Source organism: Mirounga angustirostris, unplaced genomic scaffold, assembly GCF_029215605.1.
Source record: "Mirounga angustirostris isolate CCGP_5_RB_7025 unplaced genomic scaffold, mMirAng1.0.hap1 SCAF_4, whole genome shotgun sequence".
NCBI lineage: Eukaryota > Metazoa > Chordata > Mammalia > Carnivora > Phocidae > Mirounga > Mirounga angustirostris.
The window spans coordinates 88,356,981-88,377,898 of NW_026991712.1; the positions used below are offsets into that span (position 1 = coordinate 88,356,981).

At 44.2% G+C, this 20,918-nt stretch overlaps 2 protein-coding genes across 3 annotated transcripts; one reads left to right on the top strand and one right to left on the bottom strand.

Annotated features, from left to right (window-relative positions):
* Nucleotides 1-1,782: 1,782 nt before the first annotated feature.
* LOC123860242 (pre-mRNA-splicing regulator WTAP-like) lies at nucleotides 1,783-3,450 on the bottom strand. The gene is made up of 2 exons (XM_064588550.1): nucleotides 2,827-3,450; nucleotides 1,783-2,607 (listed from the first exon to the last, which is right to left on the bottom strand). The coding sequence occupies exons 1-2, from the start codon at nucleotides 3,276-3,278 to the stop codon at nucleotides 2,547-2,549; spliced, it is 513 nt and encodes a 170-aa protein (XP_064444620.1). The 5' UTR covers nucleotides 3,279-3,450; the 3' UTR covers nucleotides 1,783-2,546.
* A 14,494-nt stretch (nucleotides 3,451-17,944) lies between these two features.
* KPLCE (KPRP N-terminal and LCE C-terminal like protein) lies at nucleotides 17,945-19,660 on the top strand. 2 transcript variants are annotated; one of them, XM_064587455.1, is made up of 2 exons: nucleotides 17,945-18,010; nucleotides 18,797-19,660. In XM_064587455.1, the coding sequence occupies exons 1-2, from the start codon at nucleotides 17,954-17,956 to the stop codon at nucleotides 19,466-19,468; spliced, it is 729 nt and encodes a 242-aa protein (XP_064443525.1). In that variant the 5' UTR covers nucleotides 17,945-17,953; the 3' UTR covers nucleotides 19,469-19,660. The 2 variants fall into 2 exon arrangements, with proteins under 2 accessions (XP_064443525.1, XP_045751295.1); XM_045895339.3 differs by lacking the exon at nucleotides 17,945-18,010 and adding an exon at nucleotides 18,018-18,527.
* Nucleotides 19,661-20,918: the final 1,258 nt, after the last annotated feature.

Here is a 20,918-nt window from a genome sequence, read left to right on the forward strand (position 1 = left end):
GGTAGATCTAATATACACACCAAACACTTAACCTGACAATTGAGAATACAGCTAATCTTCAAACGTCCACGAAACTTTCACAATAAAAGGCCATTATAAGTGTAAAAAGATAACCTTTAGAAAATCCCATAGTACAAAGAATACAGAAAACATTCTCTGATGACAATGAAATAAATCAGAGAATATTTAGAAAATAAGGAAACTGAAAGACCCTTTTGTGTTATCTAAATGTGGTGTCTCTCGAGGGCCCCCAAATGTGGGGCGATGATTGGGTGGAAGCCGGTGGCACGGACGGGGAAAGCATTCACCTGAGGCAGAATAGAGGAGATAGAAGTTTATTGAATCCCCCGAAAGGTAGCGGCGGGCAGGACCGCAGAAGAGAGACTTTCGGCAGGGAGGCAGTGGGTGGGTCTGTTTTTAAAGGCGGAAGGTGAGGAGGCATGGCAACCTATGGAATCTTCCCTTTTTTGGTAACCGGGCCTGGTTGTAAGTAGCCCATTGCTCAGTGAGGGCCTATGGGTATTTTGAGATGGGTCACCTGATGGGCCTGTCTGTATTCAGCCTGGGGTGGTTCTCTGTGGGTCCTTTCTACATTCCATCGCTCAAGTCTATTTGCCTAAAAGCAGCCTCTACACCTTTTACTTGTACTTTAAAAAAAAAAAATCGTGCCTTAAATACATACAACTCAGGCCAAAATCCAGTATAGAATGGGAGGAAATCTAGAGGCTTTTCCATTAGATTTAGAAAAAAATATGCTCACTGTCTCCAATGCCTTTCAACATTGTATTTAAGATATTAACCAATGAAATTAGACAAGAGAAAATAATTAGAGGCATAAGAATTTGAAAGATAGAGGTAAGATTAGCTCTATTTGCTAATGAAATATATACTTGGAAAACCCTAAAAAGTTAATGGCACTGCTGCCAAACAATAAAAAGAGTTAGCAAAATAGCAGGTTATGAAATCAACAAAAATGAATAGCTGTCATGCAAAGAAAAGCAAGGTAGAAACTGAGGAACAGAGAAGTTAAGTAACTAGCTCAAGGTCACACAGCTGTTGCATGGTAGGGAATCCAATCCAAGCAGTCTTGTTCCAAGGTCTGGGCACCTAACCATTATTATCTGCCTTTTTTTTTTTTCCTCTTCTGGAGTAGGGTCTTCTAGAAAACGTCGTTGGATCCCAGGGTATCTGGAAGCAGAACAACAACCTCACCAGCTGTGCTCCAGTACACTTGGAAGAGTCACAAGAGTGCCTTTCAACATAAAAATTCATACATTTATACCCACAATGCCACTGCCATGGGCTCTAACAATAGCAAAGGCCAAGTGCTCTGAGGCAAATCAGAGGGGAAGGGTGGGTGAGGCACCCAGAGTGGGTTTCCCAGAAAACAAAACTAAAAGGCTGACTCTCTGTGGCATTTGGGCATACTGAGGGGCTCCCTGGAGGCAGCCACCCTGACCTGGCTTTATCAATAAGGGAAAACAGTAGCAGTGCAGAGCTCAGGGTTATGGTTCCCTTCTCCTCTCCACCCTGCACTGGCCACTGATGCAGGAGGGAGGTCCTGATCCACCCCTCAGAGGGAAGGAAGATTCAGAGAATCAGGCCGAAGAGGATGAGCAGAGGGGGAGGAAGGACAGAAGCTTAGGTGGAGATAAACCTTCAGAGTGTCCACCCTAAAAGTCTACAGGGTCTAAATTTAACTGACTTTAGCCTTTTCTTGTTTTTTCTGGGAACATCTACTATATTTTCTTTTCTTTTCTTTTTTTTTTTTTTAAATTTCAAGGCACATTTAATTTAATATCAAGAGTGCAATACAAAAGGCCCAAATACAATGAAGGAAACACATTCCCCCATTAACACCAACGACAATGCTCTTTCAACATGTGCCTGTTGAATGGAATGAGGATTTAATTTCACTACTAAAAAAAATAATGCAGTGAGTCTCATCACAGCCAATATCCTTATACAATCTAGTAGTGAAATGAATGTTTATAATGCTTCAAACATTTTCAACCTGAAGTTTGATACCACACCTTTTTGTTTGTACAGTCCTCAATAAGATTATCTACAGCATTAGCAACCATTCAAAGAACAAACCATTGATTAAAACCACATTGATTTAAGGCTCAATCAAGTGATATAGAGCCCCAAACTAAATGGTTAAATATATGAACTACTTGTACTGACATCTATTATTTGATTCTCTCGTGACTATTATTAAATTGGTTCTTAGCAAATAAACTCTTTAAAGGCAAAATTCACCTCATTTGAGTTTTGACCCAGAAGTTCAACAACAATCACGAAGTCCACAGTCTTATTGGCAAAACTGATATACAGTGTCTCTAAGTCACTATGCTCAAGGTTAAGAGCGATGCATATTCCATTTTTACATTTTACTGGAATTTTACATGTTCAATTCATGATTTTAAATCTCTAGGTTTTCATTCCTCCAAACTGTCTGAAGACACAGTGTGCCACAGACTTAAAACTTCTGTTTCTCCCTCTATTTTCTTCAAACAGAAACATTTCTCAAGTGTCTACATGTTCTAGAAGGGGAATTTTTCGGAGGTGGCCACTTCTTTGGAATAGTCCGATGCCATCAGGCCTCTGAAGCAAGGGGAGGGGAAAGAGAAAAAAGCTGAAACACAAGGTTCATCTGGTAAGTTTTACATTAACCATTACAAGCTGGATAGTATAAGAATGTGGCTTTTTTTGGCTCAAAAAGTCTGAGTCTTGGTGTGGAAACGAGTACTTGGCTGTCCCACCACAGCTTTCTCATAGTGGGACTGTCAGGGAAGTCTTGACTGGGGAGTATGATTTGTTTACCTATCAGGCGTAAACTTCCAGGCACTCAGTTCATTTTGGGCTTGTTCCAGTTTGTCTTTAGTCTGTTCCAGTTCACCTTTCATTTTTAGGAAAAACAAGTTGATCGCTGGGTCTACCATTGTTGATCTCAGTTGGGCAACGCTAGGCTGCTGGACTTGCTTGAGGTACTGGATTTGAGTAGTACACTCTTGCATCTCTTGCTCCTTGGTTGCTAGTCGCATTACAAGGATGTTTTCCCTGCGAGCAGACTCTTGCTGTTGTTGCTTTAGTTTTTCTTCAGACTCCCTTAACCCAGTTACATCATTAGAATTAAGATCTGTGTACTTGCCCTCCAAAGCTTGGACATATGCTTCATACTGTTTCCATCTTAGAATTAACTCATCCCATGCCATAACTTTGAAGTCTGTTTCACTCAGCCGAACCTTTTTGGGAAGAGGTTCCTCGTTGGTCATCTTGAATCCTCTCCAGACGGAGGCCGCGCCGGCGCCGCCCAGTCACATAGGCCAAGGCCCCACTGCCCGCTCGCCGCCCAGACCTCCAGACCTCACTACCCCCAGCCCCCGCGCTCCTCCTACCGCCGCAGCCCCGTCGCTCCCCTTTATTTGCAGGTCTCGCTGCCACAAAATGGCGCTGAGAGAGGACCACATCTACTATATTTTCATAGTTGGGGACCTCTCAACTCACTAGCTGAGTTTTATTGTTTTGCCAACACATATACATTATTGTCAATTATGATAGTTTTGAGTCTTAATTTAAAATAATCTGCTCAGAGACATGACTCTGTATTCTTATTATATATTACTTTGTCCCTGCACAGCTATACATCTGGTTTATGTTTTCAGGTGACCCAGATCAAAGCTGCTAGTCACATGCCATGCTATGTAATACTAGACAAAGGATTATGGTGACCCGAGCAAACAGATCCTGGTCCCAGAGCTCAGACACTGGGATTCTTTTTTTTTTTTTTTATTCATATGTTAATCCCCATACATTACATCATTAGTTTTAGATGTAGTGTTCCATGATTCATTGTTTGTGCATAACACCCAGTGCTCCATACAGAATGTGCCCTCCTCAATACCCATCACCAGGCTAACCCATCCTCCCACCCCCCTCCCCTCTAGAACCCTCAGTTTGTTTTTCAGAGTTCATCATCTCTCATGGTTCGTCTACCCCTCCGATTCCCCCCCCTTCATTCTTCCCCTCCTGCTACCTTCTTTCTTCTTCTTCTTCTTCTTCTTCTTCTTCTTTTTTTTTTTTCTTAACATATATTGCATTATTCAGACACTGGGATTCTATCATGAGAAATGCCCAGTCAGGAACCCTGACTCCAGCACTGGGCAGCTGAAGACCCCATGGCCTCAGGGCAGGTGGATGAGGGACTTTAGGGGAGCAGGTGAATGTCAGGGATGACCCAGCACACACTCAGTTGTGTGGTGCTGCCACCTACCTCACCCAGGGTCACAACTCACCTTAAAGCCCAGGCCTGCCTCTCCTGTAAAAGATGTCCCTGGAACTGGCTCCTCATCCCCTCCAGGTGTCCTGAAACCTGCTCACTTGTCTGTGTTCAGGTATATAACCAGGGTAAATGTTTCTGGAAACCCAGGGTAGGCTCTGGGCAGGGGTAGAGATACACCTGGTGAATTTTCAGAGGAGGAATGAGTGGAATGATCAGGCAACCATGAGAAGGTGATATGTGAAGAAACATGTAAAATGGTTTTATTTATATCTGAAATAAAACTAGCTTTCTGACATAGGAATATAGAAGTGCAATGTTTCTAGATGACGTTTGTCACGAAACTCATCTGAAACTGGCCCCTTACTGGATGGAACTATACTTGAGTCTATGTCAACTCTGCCCTGGGGCTGGCTTCCCAAAGGCCTGTCTCAGAAGACTGCCCTGTTCTACCTGGGTACCAGGTTTCCATGCAAGTCTGGAAAGACTGGCGCCACTCCCTCTTCTGAATTCCCTGCAGACACAGAATTCATTTGGCAAGTAGAATGAAATAGCTTTTTTTAGTACATGGATCAACATAAAGCTTATTGAAATTGTAGGATGACTTCTTAAATCTTTTCTAGGTTAACTCATTATTTTTTGGTGGAAAGATACAAAATTGGACTGGAAGTAACATTACATAAAGCTTAATGCACATGAAAATATTTTGTGTTCTCTCTCAGCTGCATTGAACTTCTGCTCTATTGATGTCCTGCCAGCAGAACCAGCAGCAGTGCAAACTCCCTCCAAAGTGTCCCCCATCCCAGTGCCCAGCCTCATGTCCCCCTCCAGTCTCTTCCTGCTGTGACTTTATCTCTGGGGGTGGCAGCTGCTGCCTGGGTCACCGCAGGCCCCATCTCTTCCATCAGAGCCAGCACCAAAGCCGTGACGACTATGAGTGAGTCCTTGGGGGCTCCAGTTGCTGCCACGGCTCTGGGGGCTGCTGCTGACCAGGGCCCTGAGGACCACGGGAAAGCAAAGAAGGAAGAGCCAGATGTTCCCGGGCTTTTCCCAGCCAAATGCTTTTTTCTCTTCTCTGACCTTTTGCTCTCTCTACCTCCTGGGTTCATCATACTTTATGTAGATTAAGGAGGTTTTCTAGCTGATATTCTCAGTGGATTTATAATCCCCAAAGGTTAGTATGGAACCAGATTTGCTCTTGGTCTTTTAACCTTATTCAACAATAAAACTCAAATTGTGTGATCAAAGTTGTATTTTGTTCTATTTTATTGACGCTCCTTCTCAGAGCTAGAATCCCTGGAAACTGTTACAATGAGATCTTTAATTCAGTGGACCTCTTCCATTGTAGTGTGAAGCAAATGCAGATGATGGCAGCAAAAGTACGGATATTATTTGCAAATGATGACAGTTTTGTGTCTTTTTTTTAAAGATTTTATTTGTTTATTTGACAGAGAGAGAGACAGAGAGAGAGGGAACACAAGCAAAGGGAATGTGAGAGGGAGAAGCAGGCTTCCTGCCAAGCAGGGAGCCAGATGTGGGGCTCCATCCCAGGACCCTGGGATAATGACCTGAGCTGAAGGCAGACGCTTAATGGCTGAGCCAACCAGGTGCCCCTTTCTTTACATATATATACATAACATGTACATGTTTCTGTACTTTTTAGTTTGTTAGAATTTCAGCACAAAACTAATTTATAATAGTAATTGGCACATTATGATTTTTTCACTTGCAACAAATTATGTTCATCATCTCACAGATAATCTTTTTCCTCTGAATTTTCTACGATCTTTTTACTGAGATCTAATATTGAATTTTATTAATCTATTTTTTCAGAATTTGTTGGGACACTTATGTATATATTTTTCTGACATTTGAGGTCTTTAGAAAACAGATTCTTTGCGTTTGGAAGGAGGATAACAGAAGAAACTGAGGTGCAGAGAGGTGGCATCACTGCTGCAAAGTCATGAATGAAGGTGGTGGTGAAGCTGGAAACAGGACTCTGCTCCCACACTTGGAACTACAGCTCCCTGCTCCAGATAGAAGGGAGCAGAATTACTTAAAAATTGTTGAGTTACGAGTTAGTTAGTGTTTGTGCCCACATTTTACCTTCTCAATCTTATCTTCCTCATCTGGCTCATCAAAAACATCAACAGAAGTCTTATCAGAGATCTCATTGTTGCCCCTGAGTCTGTCCTGTTAGGAGACTATGCATCTTGATTCTGCATTTTTCCCAGGGGTCTCTAACATCTAGAGCAATCATGTATGCAAGTAGTAACACTCTTGAGCTTTCCTATTATTTTTTTCCTTTTTTTAGTTATTTCGTTTCTGATACTTACTTGTGCAGACAAAGGTTAAAGGTACAAACTTCCAGTTATGAAATAAATAAGACATGGGGATGAAAAATACAGCATAGGGAATATAGTCAATAATATTGTAATAATGTTGTGTAGTGACAGACAGTGACTACACTTGGGATGAGCAAAGCATAATGTATAGAGATGTTAAATCACTGTATTGTAAACCAGAAAGTAATGTAACGTTGTGTGACAGGAGGTCATTCCTAGAGCGATACTTGCCAGGAAACTCTTTCCCACCTTACCCAGCACATTCATTCTGAGTTGGTTGCTGAAGTTACACAAAGGCAGTTAGTTCCTGGTAATCTGCAGTGGGGGAATGCAAGCTTGGAACTGAGTAATCTCCCTTGTCTTTGTTATCAAATTCATCATCAACACCAGCATCAATTTTGTCATCATTAGACATCTATTTTTCATGGTTGATGTTTCTAGAGGTGCCTTGTGAGAAGGTAAATAAATAAATGTATCTTATGAAAATGTATGAAAAGAGTTGGCTACCAAGGGGAACTTTCCATAATGGGAACATTCAACACTACATTTTCTAATTCTAGGTATCTGTGATCTGAGGTAGAAGAAAACATTATGTTTTTGTGTTGCCTTTTGATTTTGGTTTTTAATTATGGGAAGAATTCCTTCTGTATACTCATTTTCTTGTATGTTAAGAAAACTCACTTTGTTTTCTTAATAGTTACCACAGTGCATGTGTGCCTGTGTTTCTGTGTGTGTATGTATGTGTGCATGCATGTGCACAAGAGAAAGAATGAGACATAGTGAAGGAGAAAGAAGGTGGGGGAGAGAGATGGTATAGTAGGAAAGGAGGGGAGGAAGGGAGACTTTCTGAGAAAGGTTACAAGTTAGTAGAAACATGGACAGGGTTACCAGGCCTCTCATTGTAGTCTCCATGGAGGAATTCCATGGGACAGGGCAGCCAACCCATTGTTGGCTAACTCCCAACAATAATCAAGACATGCCCATACATAAGCCCATTTTATATCCCCACCTCCCTAGGCTGACCCAAGTACAAGTACAAATATGCTAGCCCTCAGGATCCAATCTGAGGGACTCTTAGAATAGCAGCTCTGTAAAAGATTTTTGGTGCACTGATCAAAGGAATTTATTCCCACACACAGGTACATGGACTTGACCCAGTGAAAAGGGCAATGTTTACTCCAGGGAAGTGGAACTCAGCCTTGGGAAGTGGTGTGTTGGTAAATGTTTAGCACTGGGATTTCTGGGGAAAAGACAACATGAATTGGTGCCCATTTCAATATTGTAAATATTCCCACCCTGGCAGATTTCAAGCTACCAAACTGATGGCATTGAATGCAGAGTTGGGAAGAGAGGCACACATTGGCTGTCCAGCCCACCACTGGACTGGGACACCAGACCAGACTGGACTTGTTGGGAAGGAGAGCCTCATGGCACCTAGTAAAACTTGCATAATGGCTGCTGGACCCAAAGTAGAGGTAGATCTAGACCCCATATGGTCAAAGGGCTGTTTCTCAAAGATAGACAAGAGTGACTTTAAGACGGAAAAGTTGGAAAGATGGGCATTGGTTAACTTCCTTAAAAAAGAAATTTCAGAGACCACAGTGTTAGAATCCTCTATCTAAAGGCAACTTGGTCTCCCCAAACCTGGGCTATGGCCAAGGGAAAGAGTATGATTTATAGGATGCTACATACACAACTGCTCCCCCAAAGCCCTGACTCCCAAGTGGGCAGGCTGGGAGTTCCCTTTGCCAGCTCAGTGTGGAGAGAACCAAGGGGCAAGGGAATGTCAGGGAGAACCTGAATTTGCTTTGTTTGTGCAAGAGCCATGTCCTGCTCCTTCCAGAAGTATGGCTCACCTGAAGCCCAGCCCTGGAGCCCACATAAAAGGGGTCCTTGCTGCTGGCACTTCATCAGCTCAGGCTCCTCAGGGATGTGTCTGTGGCTGTCCGGGACCAGAGTGGGTATTTCTATGGGACCCAGAGGGGACACTGAGCAGGATGGAGATGGAGCTGGAGCATCACTCTGGGAGAGGAGCAGAGGTGAGCATGAAGGAGAAGGACAAAATAATGGGCAAGGACAGAAAGTCAGGACTTATGTTTGCTCTGGGCCAACCAGCAACCACCTGGAAAGGGTTGTCCCTGTAGTCAGACAGGGAGGTGGTATATGACCTAGAACTGTTACAGTCTTATAATGGCTGGCCTGCTAACCTTGAACCCATTTCTCTGAAGGAAGCTTTTCCCTGACTGTGCAGATTCCATATATATATATATATATATATATATGAAGATAACACCTCTTCTAGCAACTTCTGGAAAACATTTCTAGATAGATTCAAGTTATAAAATTGCAATGAACTCAACATGGCTTTGAAAGGACATGAAATATCCAGTCTAGTATTTCACTCTAGCATTTTTGGTATTTCTTGATGTATTAGTTATAAACCACTTATGAATGAAGAACTCTGGACCACTCTGCAGCTATAAAAGTAAATAAGACACATTCACTGTCTCACATAGGTTTCTGTCTGTCCATGTATTTTATTTTATTTTGTACACAGTGCAGTTTTAATAAGTTTAGCATAAGTCTGTTCCCACATGCTTCTACATATAAGTTTATAAACATATCTTAATGAATGAAAATGTTACTTGAATGACACATTATACCCAGTGTAGTTTCAATGAGCTAACAACAGGGCTATTACCATATGCTTCAACACATAAGTTTACATACACATATTTTTAAAATTTTTATTTAAATTCCAGTTAACATACAGTGTAATATTAGTTTCAGGTGTACAATATAGTGATTCCACATTTCCATAAATCACCCGGAGCTCATCACAAGTGAGCTCCTTAATCCCCATCACCTATTTCACCTATCTTCCCACCCACCTAACCTCTGGTAACCATTAGTTTGTTTTCTATAAGTAAGAGTCTGTTTCTTGATTTGCCTCTCTCTTTCTTTTATTTTTTTTCCCTTTGCTCATTTGTTTCTTAAATTCCACATATGAGTGAAATCATATGGTATTTGTCTTTCTCTCATGGATTTCTTTCACTTAGCATTATACTCTCTAGCTCCTTCCATGTCATTGCAAATAGCAAGATTTCATTCCTTTTTGTGGCTGAGTAATAATCCATCATATAGATAGATAGATAGATAGATAGATAGATAGATAGATGATAGATAGATAGATGATAGATGATATAGATAGATAATAGGCAGATAAATGGTAGAGAGAGATAGATGATTGATGATAGATGATAGATAGATAGATGATAGATGATAGATAGATAGATAGATAGATAGATAGATAGATAGATAGATGATAGATAGATAGATAATCACAGCCCAAGTGTCCATTGACTGATCAATGGATAAAGAAGATGTGCACATATTTTAGCTATCCCTCCCCAACCCTGAGGAAGGATTTCAAAATAGGGACAAGTTTAATGGCTCTGGAGGTTGAGTTCTGGGTATGTTTGTTTTCTCATTCAGGTTTGCTGAAATCCTACCAAAATGTCCTCTCAGCAGAACCAGCAGTTGAGTCAACCCCTTCCCAAATGCCTGCCAAAGTGTTCCACTCCTACATGTCTCCCCAAGTGCCCATGCAAGTGCTCCCCCACTCCCAATTTCTTCTTGCTGCAGTGTCAGCTCTGGAGGATACTGTGGTTCTAGTTCTGGGGGCTGCTGTTGATGACAGAGCAGAAGGCAAGATGAGAGCAAAGCATAAAGCTGACACCCTGCAACCACCAAGCCCCCTCCCCCGACGTGGGAAACAAAGGCAGAAGAAAAGTTACTGAATTTACAGCCCATTGACAAGTCCTTGAAACAGGCAGAGTGACATTCCTCTAGGGACTCTACTGCCTGGATGTTAATACTTTGCTAAGGGCAACAATCTTAGCCCAACCCCCAGGATCCTGTAAGTTCACTTGAACATATAAAAATTCCTTTGGAAACTTCCTTTATCTCTAACCCCCAAGATACATGTTGGCAAACATTCCCCAAACAAATGGCCCACCAATATACATCTGAAGGGTCTCATGACTCAGTTTTTACTAAACAGTAATAAATGTCCTTTCCTAAGACTAGCTAGCCCCCTCAAGATCCTGGAAACCTTGTTTCCAAAATACCTCGGAGGCTGACACTATCACTAAGCCCCTCCCAACTTGAAAGTAATGGGCCACTCCTCATGACCCCATTGCAGCTCTTTCTGCCCATGGGTCCTATCCCCGTGCTTTAATAAAATCATCTTTTTGCACCAAAGATGTCTCAAGAATTCTTTCTTGGCCATGAGCTTTGAACCCTAAGGTGTTTCCTACATCACCCCCACTCCTGGGTGGGATATGTGTGACATTCCTCAGGCACTCCTGGCTGCCCTAAAACTAAGTTAGGAAGGGGAAACAAGTGGTTAACTAATGGAGATTACAGTCCTGCAGAACAGGAGTCTCCCTCAGTGATTTATAAGAAAAAGCATTCTTATCCGTAACCTAACTTCCAGAGACAATAGACTCAATTTCCTGGACCTCTAACATCACCCACCCATCCATAGTGATGTGGGAAACAAAGGTAGAAGGGAATGCAAATGAAATAAAATTTCCTTATAACTGGCAGTCCATTGACAAGGACCTGAGATAGGCAGAGTGTAACATTCCTCCAGGAAACTCCTGTCTTAATGTTAATGCTTTGCTAGAGGGAAGAACAACCTGAGCTTGACAATAGCCAGGCCTCCAGGATCCTGAGAGTCTTTAGCACATGAAAGTCCTTTTGGAAACCTCCCTTTTTTCCATACTACCCCCAAGTCCCAAGTATATAATCAGTCACCCCTCACAGCTAGCTTTCTGCCCACCAGTCCTGTCCCTGTACTTTATTTTTTTTAAGATTTTATTTATTTATTTGACAGAGAGAGAGCCACAAGCAGGGAGGAGGGGCAGAGGGAGAGGGAGAAGCAGACTCCTCGCTGAGCAGGGAGCCCGACCTGGGGCTCCATCCCAGGAATCCTGGGATCATGACCTGAGCCCAAGCAGACACTTAACTGACTGAGCCACCCAGGCACTCCCATCCCCCGTTCTTTAATAAAATCACCTTTTTAGCACCAAAGACACCTCAAGAATTCTTTCTTGGCCTTTGGCTCCAAAACTCACCCAACATTCCAAAACTACGTCACTGTGATTCTGATGTAGGAAAGAATGTTAGAGTTCTAAGCTGATGGCCAAGAAAGAATTCTTAAGAAATCTTTGGTGCAAAAAGGTGGTTTTATTAAAGCATGGGGACAGGACCTGTGGGCAGAAAAAGCTGCACTGGGGTCAAGCTGGGAGAGGGGGACAGTGTAAGTCTCTAAAGAATTTTGGAAGTAAGGTTTCCAGGACCTTGAGGGGGCTAGCTATTGCTGGGAAAAGGTCATTTATTACCATCTAATAAAACCTTAGTCATGAATCCCTTCAGATGTTATATCAGTGGGCCTTATGCTTGGGGGATGATTGCCAACATGTATCTTGGGGGTTTAGAGATAAAGGAATTTTTATATGTTCAAATAGACTTACAGGACCCTGGGGTTTGGGCTAAGATTGTTGCCCTTAGCAAAGTATTAACATCCAGGCAGTAGAGTCCCTAGAGGAATGTCACTCTGTTTCAAGGACTTGTCAATGGGCTGTAGGTAGTAAGGAAATTTAATAGTTTTTCTTCTGCCTTTGTTTCCCACATCACCTGGACTGAGGAAAGGGTGGAAGACAGTGGTAGGAATGGCCAGGGACTGGGGTGATTTGGTCATGGCCTTTCTGGAATGCATTTCATCTGCATTAGAAGAAAACCCCTACTTCTTACCCTGCCCATCTCTGTCAGTCTTTTTTGCTCAGGACTGAATGCAATTGTGATTACTACATAGGGTTGATGTGGGATAATAGTAATCCTAGCAAAACTGACCCACATTCAGTTAGTACTTGCTCATACGTTAGACACATGCTTTATTTCACATAATATTTGTCTGGAGTGTTCATTCAAAAGATATGTATTAAGTACCTACTATGTTCCAAGAACAGTTTTAAGATCTAAGAATATAGAAGTGAACAAAACAGATAAAAATTTCTCCCTCACTTAATTTATCCTAATAAAAGAGCACAGATGACAAACAAAATGAATAAGGAAAAATATGCTATTTGCTCATCTAACAAGTATAATTTGAGGGCACCAAGTGCTTGAGGAAGGCACTGTGGATCAACCAGTGAACCAAAGGGATGAAATTCTTACCTAATAGAGTTTACATTTTAAGGTGAGAAAATGGAAAACACATACAATATGTCATGTGTTAGATGGTTGTAAACTCTATGGAGAGAAATAAAGCTTGGAAGAGGGATAGAGTCTGCCAGGTAGGTGAGGATTATGATTTTAAACAGGGTCACCAGCAAGGGCCTCCCCAAGTTCATAACTGGACAAAGGCTTGAAGGAGGTGAGCAAGTTAGCCACATGGGCGTCTGGGAGAAGAACATTTGGGGGAAAGAAACAAAACAAGAACAAATTTCCCTGAAGCAAGAGTGTGTCTGGAAAATCAGATGAACTGCCAAGAGGCCAGTATGGCAAGGGATAGAGGGGGGATAGTGTGGGACATGAAGTCAGGGAGGTAAAGGGGTGGTGAGGTCATGAGTCCAGTCTGTGCATCCCTTTGAAAGCCATTGGAAAGACTTGGGCTTTCACCATGAACAGAGTAAGAAGTTATTAGAATGCTTTTAGCAGAAGTGTTGCATAATCTGATGATTAATATCTCCATCTTACAGATGAGGAAACTGAGATTCAGAAGGTTCCGCAGGTTGCCTAAAATCATGCAACCAGGAATTGGCAGGACTGTGAGGAGAACCATATACTCTTTGACAGGAAAAGGCATAAATTCATAGGAAGGCAGTTGGCCCTTTGTGTGGAGGTCTTGGGGTGGGGGGATTGGGATAAAGGAAAAAACATGCTATTTGCACTGGAAAAATGGATGGAGTGGTTGAGAAGGAGGGATTCACAAGGGAATATGATCCAGTGGATTCTCTTTGCAGTAATATATTAGGGAAATACAGAACTTCCCTGTATCCCTTTGCATCCTGAAATGCAAAGATGAGGCAGTTTCTCCTGAAAATTTCAGGGGGTGGTCCTTAAGACCAAATGCAATTAAACAGCTCTACAAAGTGGTACATAAACCCAAGGGACTAGTGACCTTGTGTATGTTGTAAGAGAATAAATGTGTCACAGAAGGGCTGGCAGAAGTTCAAAGAAACTAACCCCAGTGGGTCATTCCAGGAGAAAGAGGGATATATGTGCACCAGTGTTCCCTGGCCTCTGTAGAATCAAGAGGGTCCTACTGCTGTCTTGCCTTGTGTTTCTGGCCCAGACACAGCCCAGACTCTGATCTAGGTGGGGTTGGGGTTTTCATATTTCAGTGACCCACATGTGCACACGGTGGGAGACCTGTGTGACCCTCCCCCACATATGTGAAAACAGTCTTTGCTCCATAAATGATATCCTTTGATGACTTTTACTGGGTCCTCTTGTGATAGTTTTGGTGGGGTTGGGGACAGGAAAGGAGGCAAGGATGAGGCCAGGTGAGGGTGCTCCCTAGCAAGCCTGTGCAGTGGCCACGTGTTGTAATGGAATGTGCCCTGGATGGAATTCAGAAATTCCTGTCTAATGTCTGCTCCTACCAGGCTGTGTGGTCTTGAGCAAATTTCTTCCCTCCTCCATGGGCCTCAGTCCCAATATAGAGGGGCCAAGCTCTGTGCCTGTGAAGGCCCTCGCCAGCCCTCCATTCCATGGTTCTATGACATAATCTCCTGACAATCTAGGAGGAATCCCATATTGTCACTGGAAAAATGGTTCAGGGGATCTCTGGCAAAAGTCTCAGAGCTGAGCCTGGAGCAGAGACACACACAGACATGGGATCTAAAGGAGGGAACATCTGTAGTGTCTTCTCAGACACAGAAGTGAGATTTCTCACTGGATACCAGTATGGCTGTGCCCTCCATCTCCCAGGTGTCTGGCTTCTCACTTCCTCCTACTTCTCTTCCACAAAAAAGGAGGGACCCAGATTTTGACCTTGAGTGTCTACAGTTTCTGATCAAGGACAGCTCCCAGGATGTGAGGAGACCTGGGCCCTGCCTTCAGGGAGCAACACGTCAAATTGGGTATTTCCTGCTCTGGGTCTCCTGGTCAGAGTTGGGGTACCACTGACTGGAAATCTTGGTTTGGTTCATGCACTCAGGGGCACAACTTCAAACATGTAACTCATGTCAGGATTCATTGATGCTGGTGCTATTAGGGACCTTAAGATAATCTAGTATATGGTTTCTGTCTGTCCAGATGGTAAGTCCTGAAATGAGCTAACCAGAGGATTGCAGAGAGCTTTTAAAGACCAGAAGATCTTCCTAAGAAGAACAACCCATTAGGCCAGATGACTCAGATATTGGTTTGTGTTGAGGCAGGGGCCAGACCCCATGACATGTTTTAGTCCCCTCCATCTCAGAGATGACATGATTCTGAATCTGTGATTCTGTATTCTGTGAATCCATGATTCTCTCTATCTATTATCCTGTGAGTCTACCAGACTATTATTGCATGAATCCATAGGTCTCTGTTTCTATGAGCTGTGTCCAAAGAGATAAGTGGGGCCTTTTGGGGATAACCCTGTGACTCACCCTGGCACTTGTACCAGTCATCTGACATCTCCACACCTCACCTTCCCAGCCTATAAAATGGGTGGGACACAGCCCACCCACCTGTTTTGGTGGCACATGGAAACAGTATCTCTCACCAGAGATATTAGTGCTGCCTGAAGATGTTAAACCCATTAGTGATAGCATGGCCCCACAAAGTATGAAGTGAGCCAATCAGAGCTCACGGATGGCACAAGGTGCACAGATTGGCTAATAGTAGGATGGCCATTGGCCACATGGAGGAAGGAGGTTGGTTTAGGCTGTACTGTCTGTGGAAGCACCCCCATTCATTCAAACGTTCATTTATTGGTCTAGTTAGTGTTCCCCAGGTCCTGTGCTAGAGCCAGATGATATATAGTGAATGTGTCCACAGTTACCAATGCACAGAGATTATGGTTTAGTGGGAATAACTCCATGGACACTGAGGATATAAGTACACTTCCTCTGTAGAATAAGCCCCTACAATCATAGAATATCATAGCCAGGAGGGGCTTCATTGACTATTTTATGGTGGAAAAGAAAGAGCCTAGAGATAGAAGGGCACAGTGGGGCCACACTATGAGGCAATGGCAGAATCAGAACTAGGCTGAGTTCTATTTGTGCCTTGAACTATCTCTATCTTGTTTTGTTGACATGCCTTAAGATAGTTGGCCTTCTACGACATTTTCTTCCCTATAGCGTGAGGTTGTCCCATCCTACATCTGAGATATAGGGACTTCTTAATGACTGTGTCTGTTGGTTGGCTAAAAGCTATGGTTCCTAAAGCATCATGTATTTCAACACTAAAAAAAGCATGTTGTGGCAGAAAAAAAAATTGAAGAATAAACCTGGGTTCAAATTCTGGATCAACTACTTTTATCTATGTGAGCTTGGGCAAGTTTGTTTTTTTTATATATTTAAGACACTATTATGGAGACTAAATGTGATGAGCTAAACCTGTGATATATATGGCCCCAATAAAAGATCATTCTCGTCCCATTCCCATCATAAAACATCAGGCCTGGGTGCCAGCTGAGGTGGGACACAAGAGAACAGGTAATGGAACAGCCTAAAACCACTTCCACCATCCCCTTTAGGACAGGACTGGTGGGTTTCACAGATGAAGCTATGGAGTGCTACAAGCCCACCCAATACAGGAATGATGGGGCAAAGCAGGAAACTTTCTAAGTCTGGGAGAGAATCTCCCCTTTGCTTCCTCCAAATTGTTCAGGGGCAGACCCTGCAAGACCTGGCTTGGGCTAGGGAAGTGTCTGTGGACTAGTGGGGGTTTGTCTTCTTTATTGAGGAAATTTGGGAGCTGTTTATGGTCCTGGAGAAATTGGGATCCATTATGGACAAATGCAGAAGCATCTTTTCCTTAGAGGCTATGGGGCCACCCTGGGGCCTGTACGAGCTGATCTGAGGGAGTGGTAGTTTGCAACCAGGGCTTGGCTCAGGATCAAGATACCTTTTTGCGTTGGGCAACCTGACATGGATTAGTGAGAAGAGTGTGGGCTTTGAAACTAGACAGGCTTGGGTTCAAGTGATACTCCATTGCCTACCAATGGGACTACCTTGGTGAAATAGTTGGGCTTCTGGGTCTTAGTTTCCTTGTCAAAATAGGGCTAGCATAGCCTACCTCACAGGATGTGCTTAATACATATTATTCCCATTTCTCTTGCTGTATTTACTGCATTGAAGAAAGGGAAGGAGGCAGATATTCAAGGACAGTGCTATGTCCAGAAATAAAAGGCAACATGTTGTAGCAATAAAGACCATGGCTTATGAAAGTAGACTGCCTGCATGTGAATTCGAGCTTCTTGCTTAATTGCTTTGTGAGAATGGGTAACTTCCTTAATCTTTAAGGGCCTCAGTTACAGGGGCATCTGTAAATGTACATCCCTTATGAACTGTTTGGCACAGATGTAGCATTCAGTTAAATGTCAGATTCTACTATTATTGTTATCACACAGTGTTCATTTGGCTGGAATTCCCACTATGCTGGGTTCTTGGGGATCTAGGCCTGGTAGTAAGGTCCAGAAAGGTGAGGATGGGGAAGTTATGTGGCATGCAAAGCTGAAGATGTGGGTCCTAGGGCATGAAAAGCTGAGGAGAGACAGCCTAGATAAAGAGCCCCCACCCAGTTTCCCAAATTAACAGAATAACCTGCCACTCCATGGAACTAACCTGGAGTTCTTGGGGGGCCTTGCTGCTATACGGAGGCAGAGACCACTGGGCCCAGCAACCCAGACAGGCAGAAGCCATCATGGCGCCCCTCAGAAAGAATACACTATTTAGGCTGAGAAAATACACCATCTAGCTTTTGGCCCAGTGTATGAAAAATAGAGATGCCAACTATATTTTGAACAAGTCCTTGAAGACTCAAGTGACCTAGAAACAGCTTCGTAGGTACAGATCTCATAGGCATCTCATCTCTCATAACTTCTAGAAAAAGAAGACTGACTTGTTTCATGAAGAAGGCCAAAGGAATCATTTATCTTGTGTTCGGGAAAATTCAATGTCAAGCAGAGACATGCCCGGCCCCTGAGTGAAGAGCCAGGCATTCTGGGGAGGAATGCAGTGCCAGCTCTGGTCCTCGTGACCTCTCCTGTTTCATTCAGATGCCATTAAATTGCCTCATCACCACACTATAAAAGGCCTCCCCAATGGCCAGCTCCTCAGATCCTTGGCTTCTCCCCATCTTGCTCCTGTCAGCGAAGAGGGTAAGTCTATGCCTGGGTTAGGGACACAACAAGGAAGGAGCGGTGACACTGGGATGGGATGAGGACAGTCAGGACTAGGCATGAGGGTGGCTGCTGAAGGAGCTGGGGCAGAGCTGGGAAGCGCGGAGGCTGGGGCCTGAGGGGGAGAGGCAGAGGTAAGGAACTGGAGCAGAGCTGTTGGTCCTGTGTGAGAAGGGGTCTTCAGAGAACCGCCACCCTCTCTCTCCTCGAGTGCAGTTGTGCAGTCCTCTCATGGGTCCATTTATGGGGTGAAGTGATAGTCCAGCTTGCCTGAAGAGCAAATGGTGGAAACTCAGACTCCAGCCTTGTCAGGCTCTATGGGGCTCAGCTTGAGACTCAGAGTGGCTCCTGGTCTACCGACAAGAACTTTCTTTCCCTGGGTACTGCCTGGCCTGGCAGGAGGGAATAGGGAAGCCAGTCTTGAGAGAATTTGGCGACGAGGAGAAATCAGCTGGGAAGAAATTTCCCAAGGAGAATCTGCAATACAGGCACCAAAGTGAGTAATAAGAAAGGAGGCTTGGAGAATTGGGTGGAAACAGACATCACTCATTCCAGCGCTTCATTTTCCACTGTGGAAACTGAGGCACACAGCCAGGCATAGCACAAGATCCAAGCAAGATCCCTGGCTCTGAGTCCAGCCTATGTCAGGTCTGAGTGCCTGTGACCTTCTCAAAAAATTTCCTGCTTACAGACAATTCTATTCATACGAGATGCTGGGGGTTTCCCTGGAAACCTTCTTAGCTCTGATGAGACCTTTCTTTTCAGATTTTGCAAAGCCACAGGAAGATGTGTGACCAGCAGAAGCAGCCACAGTTCCCCTCATCTTGTGTGAAAGGTTCAGGATTGGGAGCTGTACAGAGTACCAAATGTACCTCTGTGAAATGCCCAGCTCCATCCCAGACTCAAGCCTGTGTGAAATGCCAAGTGCCATGCCAGACTCAAACCTATGTGAAATATGCAACTCCTGGCCAGATGTATGTGAAACGCCCAGCTCCATCCCAGACAACCTATGTGAAATGCCCAGCTCCTTGTCAGACATACATGAAGTGCCCAGCTCCATGCCAGACAACCTATGTGAAGTGCCCAGCCCCCTGCCAGACCCAGGCATGCTATGGCCAGGGCCCTTCTTCCGGCCAGACCTACTACGTTCAGGCTCCTGCGAGTAGCTTGACCACCTTATGCTGTGTACCTGATCCATGCTCTGCACCCTGTTCCACCAGCTACTGCTGCCTGGCTCCCCGGACCTTCGGGGTGAGTCCCCTGAGATGCTGGGTCCAGCGACCCCAGGACTGCAGCTCAGGATCATCTGGCTGCTGTGAAGGTTCTGGGTGCTGCAGCTGTGGGGGCTGTGGTTCTGGGTGCTGCTGTTTGGGGATTATCCCCATGAGGTCCCGAGGTCCTGCGTGCTGTGATCGTGAGGATGACTGCTGCTGCTAAATACAAAACAGCCCTGCTCTGGAACATTCAGCAGCCTCCGGCCCCCTCTCTGTATTCCCAGTTATGTAGAATCTTATTGCTTCACCATGTACTTTGCTTCTCTATGAAGGCAGCCTGCCAGAGTTAGCATGTGCCCCAAACTTTGGCAAGAATAAAGCTCTGAAAGCAATTCATAGAGATGTCCTGTCTATTTGGTCCATATTTATGCTTTTCTTTTCTTTTTTTTAAAGATTTTATTTACTTGAGAGAGAGAGAATGAGAGAGAGAGAACACATGAGAGGGGATAGGGTCAGAGGACGAAGCAGACTCCCCACCGAGCAGGGAGCCCGATGCGGGACTCGATCCAGGGACTCCAGGATCATGACCTGAGCCGAAGGCAGTCACTTAACCAACTGAGCCACCCAGGCACCCTATTTATGCTTTTCTATCAGAAACTCTTCCTCTCTTCTTCTTGCTTCTCAACAAGAGGAAGGTCTACATGGACCAAGCTGGTACGATCCCAGCCTGGGATCCCCGAGCATTCTAGAATGCCACTAATAAACTTCCCCATGCAAGTTAGCTGGAGATTTTAGGGTCAGGAGATGCCTTTTTCCTGCCCTCTGATGAGTGTGAGGAGAGGGTTTGGCTATGCTGAGGCCTTCATGGTAGCATGACTGTTGTATGTGAAGTCAGAGTTCAGCTTCCTGGTTGTTGAAGGGTCTGTGAAATCAGATCTGTTCAGGTGCCTCATGATGATGCCCCTGCTTCTGTGGGAGGGCCTCTATGGATTCCATTTTCTCATCTGATGAGTTTGTCCCTATGAAACCCCAGATTAAAGACCTGAGGGAAAGGGTGAGGACTCACCTGAGGCAAGTGGAAATTCCCCTTGTTAGCCTGGGAGACAGCCCTGCTAGTGAGGGAGAGGTTGCCAAGAGGAAGGTGAGCCTCTTGGCACAAGCGTCTGGGTCTGGGCCAGACTCCCTTTCTCATTAGCACTTCCTCTTCCATTACTTTGCTAACCCCGGGGGTTTGGGGTGGATTTTTATAGCTAGAGACTGTAAACCCACACAGTAAAAAAGAAATAGGTAAGGGGTAAGTGCTGTTCAAAGCAGCCCCACAAGCCCTGGTGTATGAACAGAGGAGGCAGCATATTTGGTGAATATGTAAATGAACATTCCAACAAGAACTGGGGACCTTGAGTTTGTTTCTAAGCAACCTCTTTCAGGTTACCCTGGGACACTTGTGGGAGTGTCATCTGGACTACTGTGCTGCCTTTGAACATCTAAGTCACCCATGATCCCCCAAATCACACTCTGTCCCTGCAGCCAAACCCATTGCAGCCAGATCACTGGGCACCATGATCTCCTGTACCACCCAGTGGCTCCGGCAATGTTGGAAGTCTATGTGCTGCTCCTTCAGCAATGAACCAGGGCATGCAATGCCTTTATATTTATTAATTAAAAATTACATA

Coding starts and splice junctions, on each gene's coding strand:
- KPLCE (XM_064587455.1), top strand. CDS start 17,954: ATGGCCAGCTCCTCAGATCCTTGGCTTCTCCCCATCTTGCTCCTGTCA. Junction 18,011..18,796: donor TGCTCCTGTCAGCGAAGAGG/GTAAGTCTATGC, acceptor CTTTCTTTTCAG/ATTTTGCAAAGCCACAGGAA.
- LOC123860242 (XM_064588550.1), bottom strand. CDS start 3,278: ATGACCAACGAGGAACCTCTTCCCAAAAAGGTTCGGCTGAGTGAAACA. Junction 2,608..2,826: donor TGGAAGTTTACGCCTGATAG/GTAAACAAATCA, acceptor CCCTTGCTTCAG/AGGCCTGATGGCATCGGACT.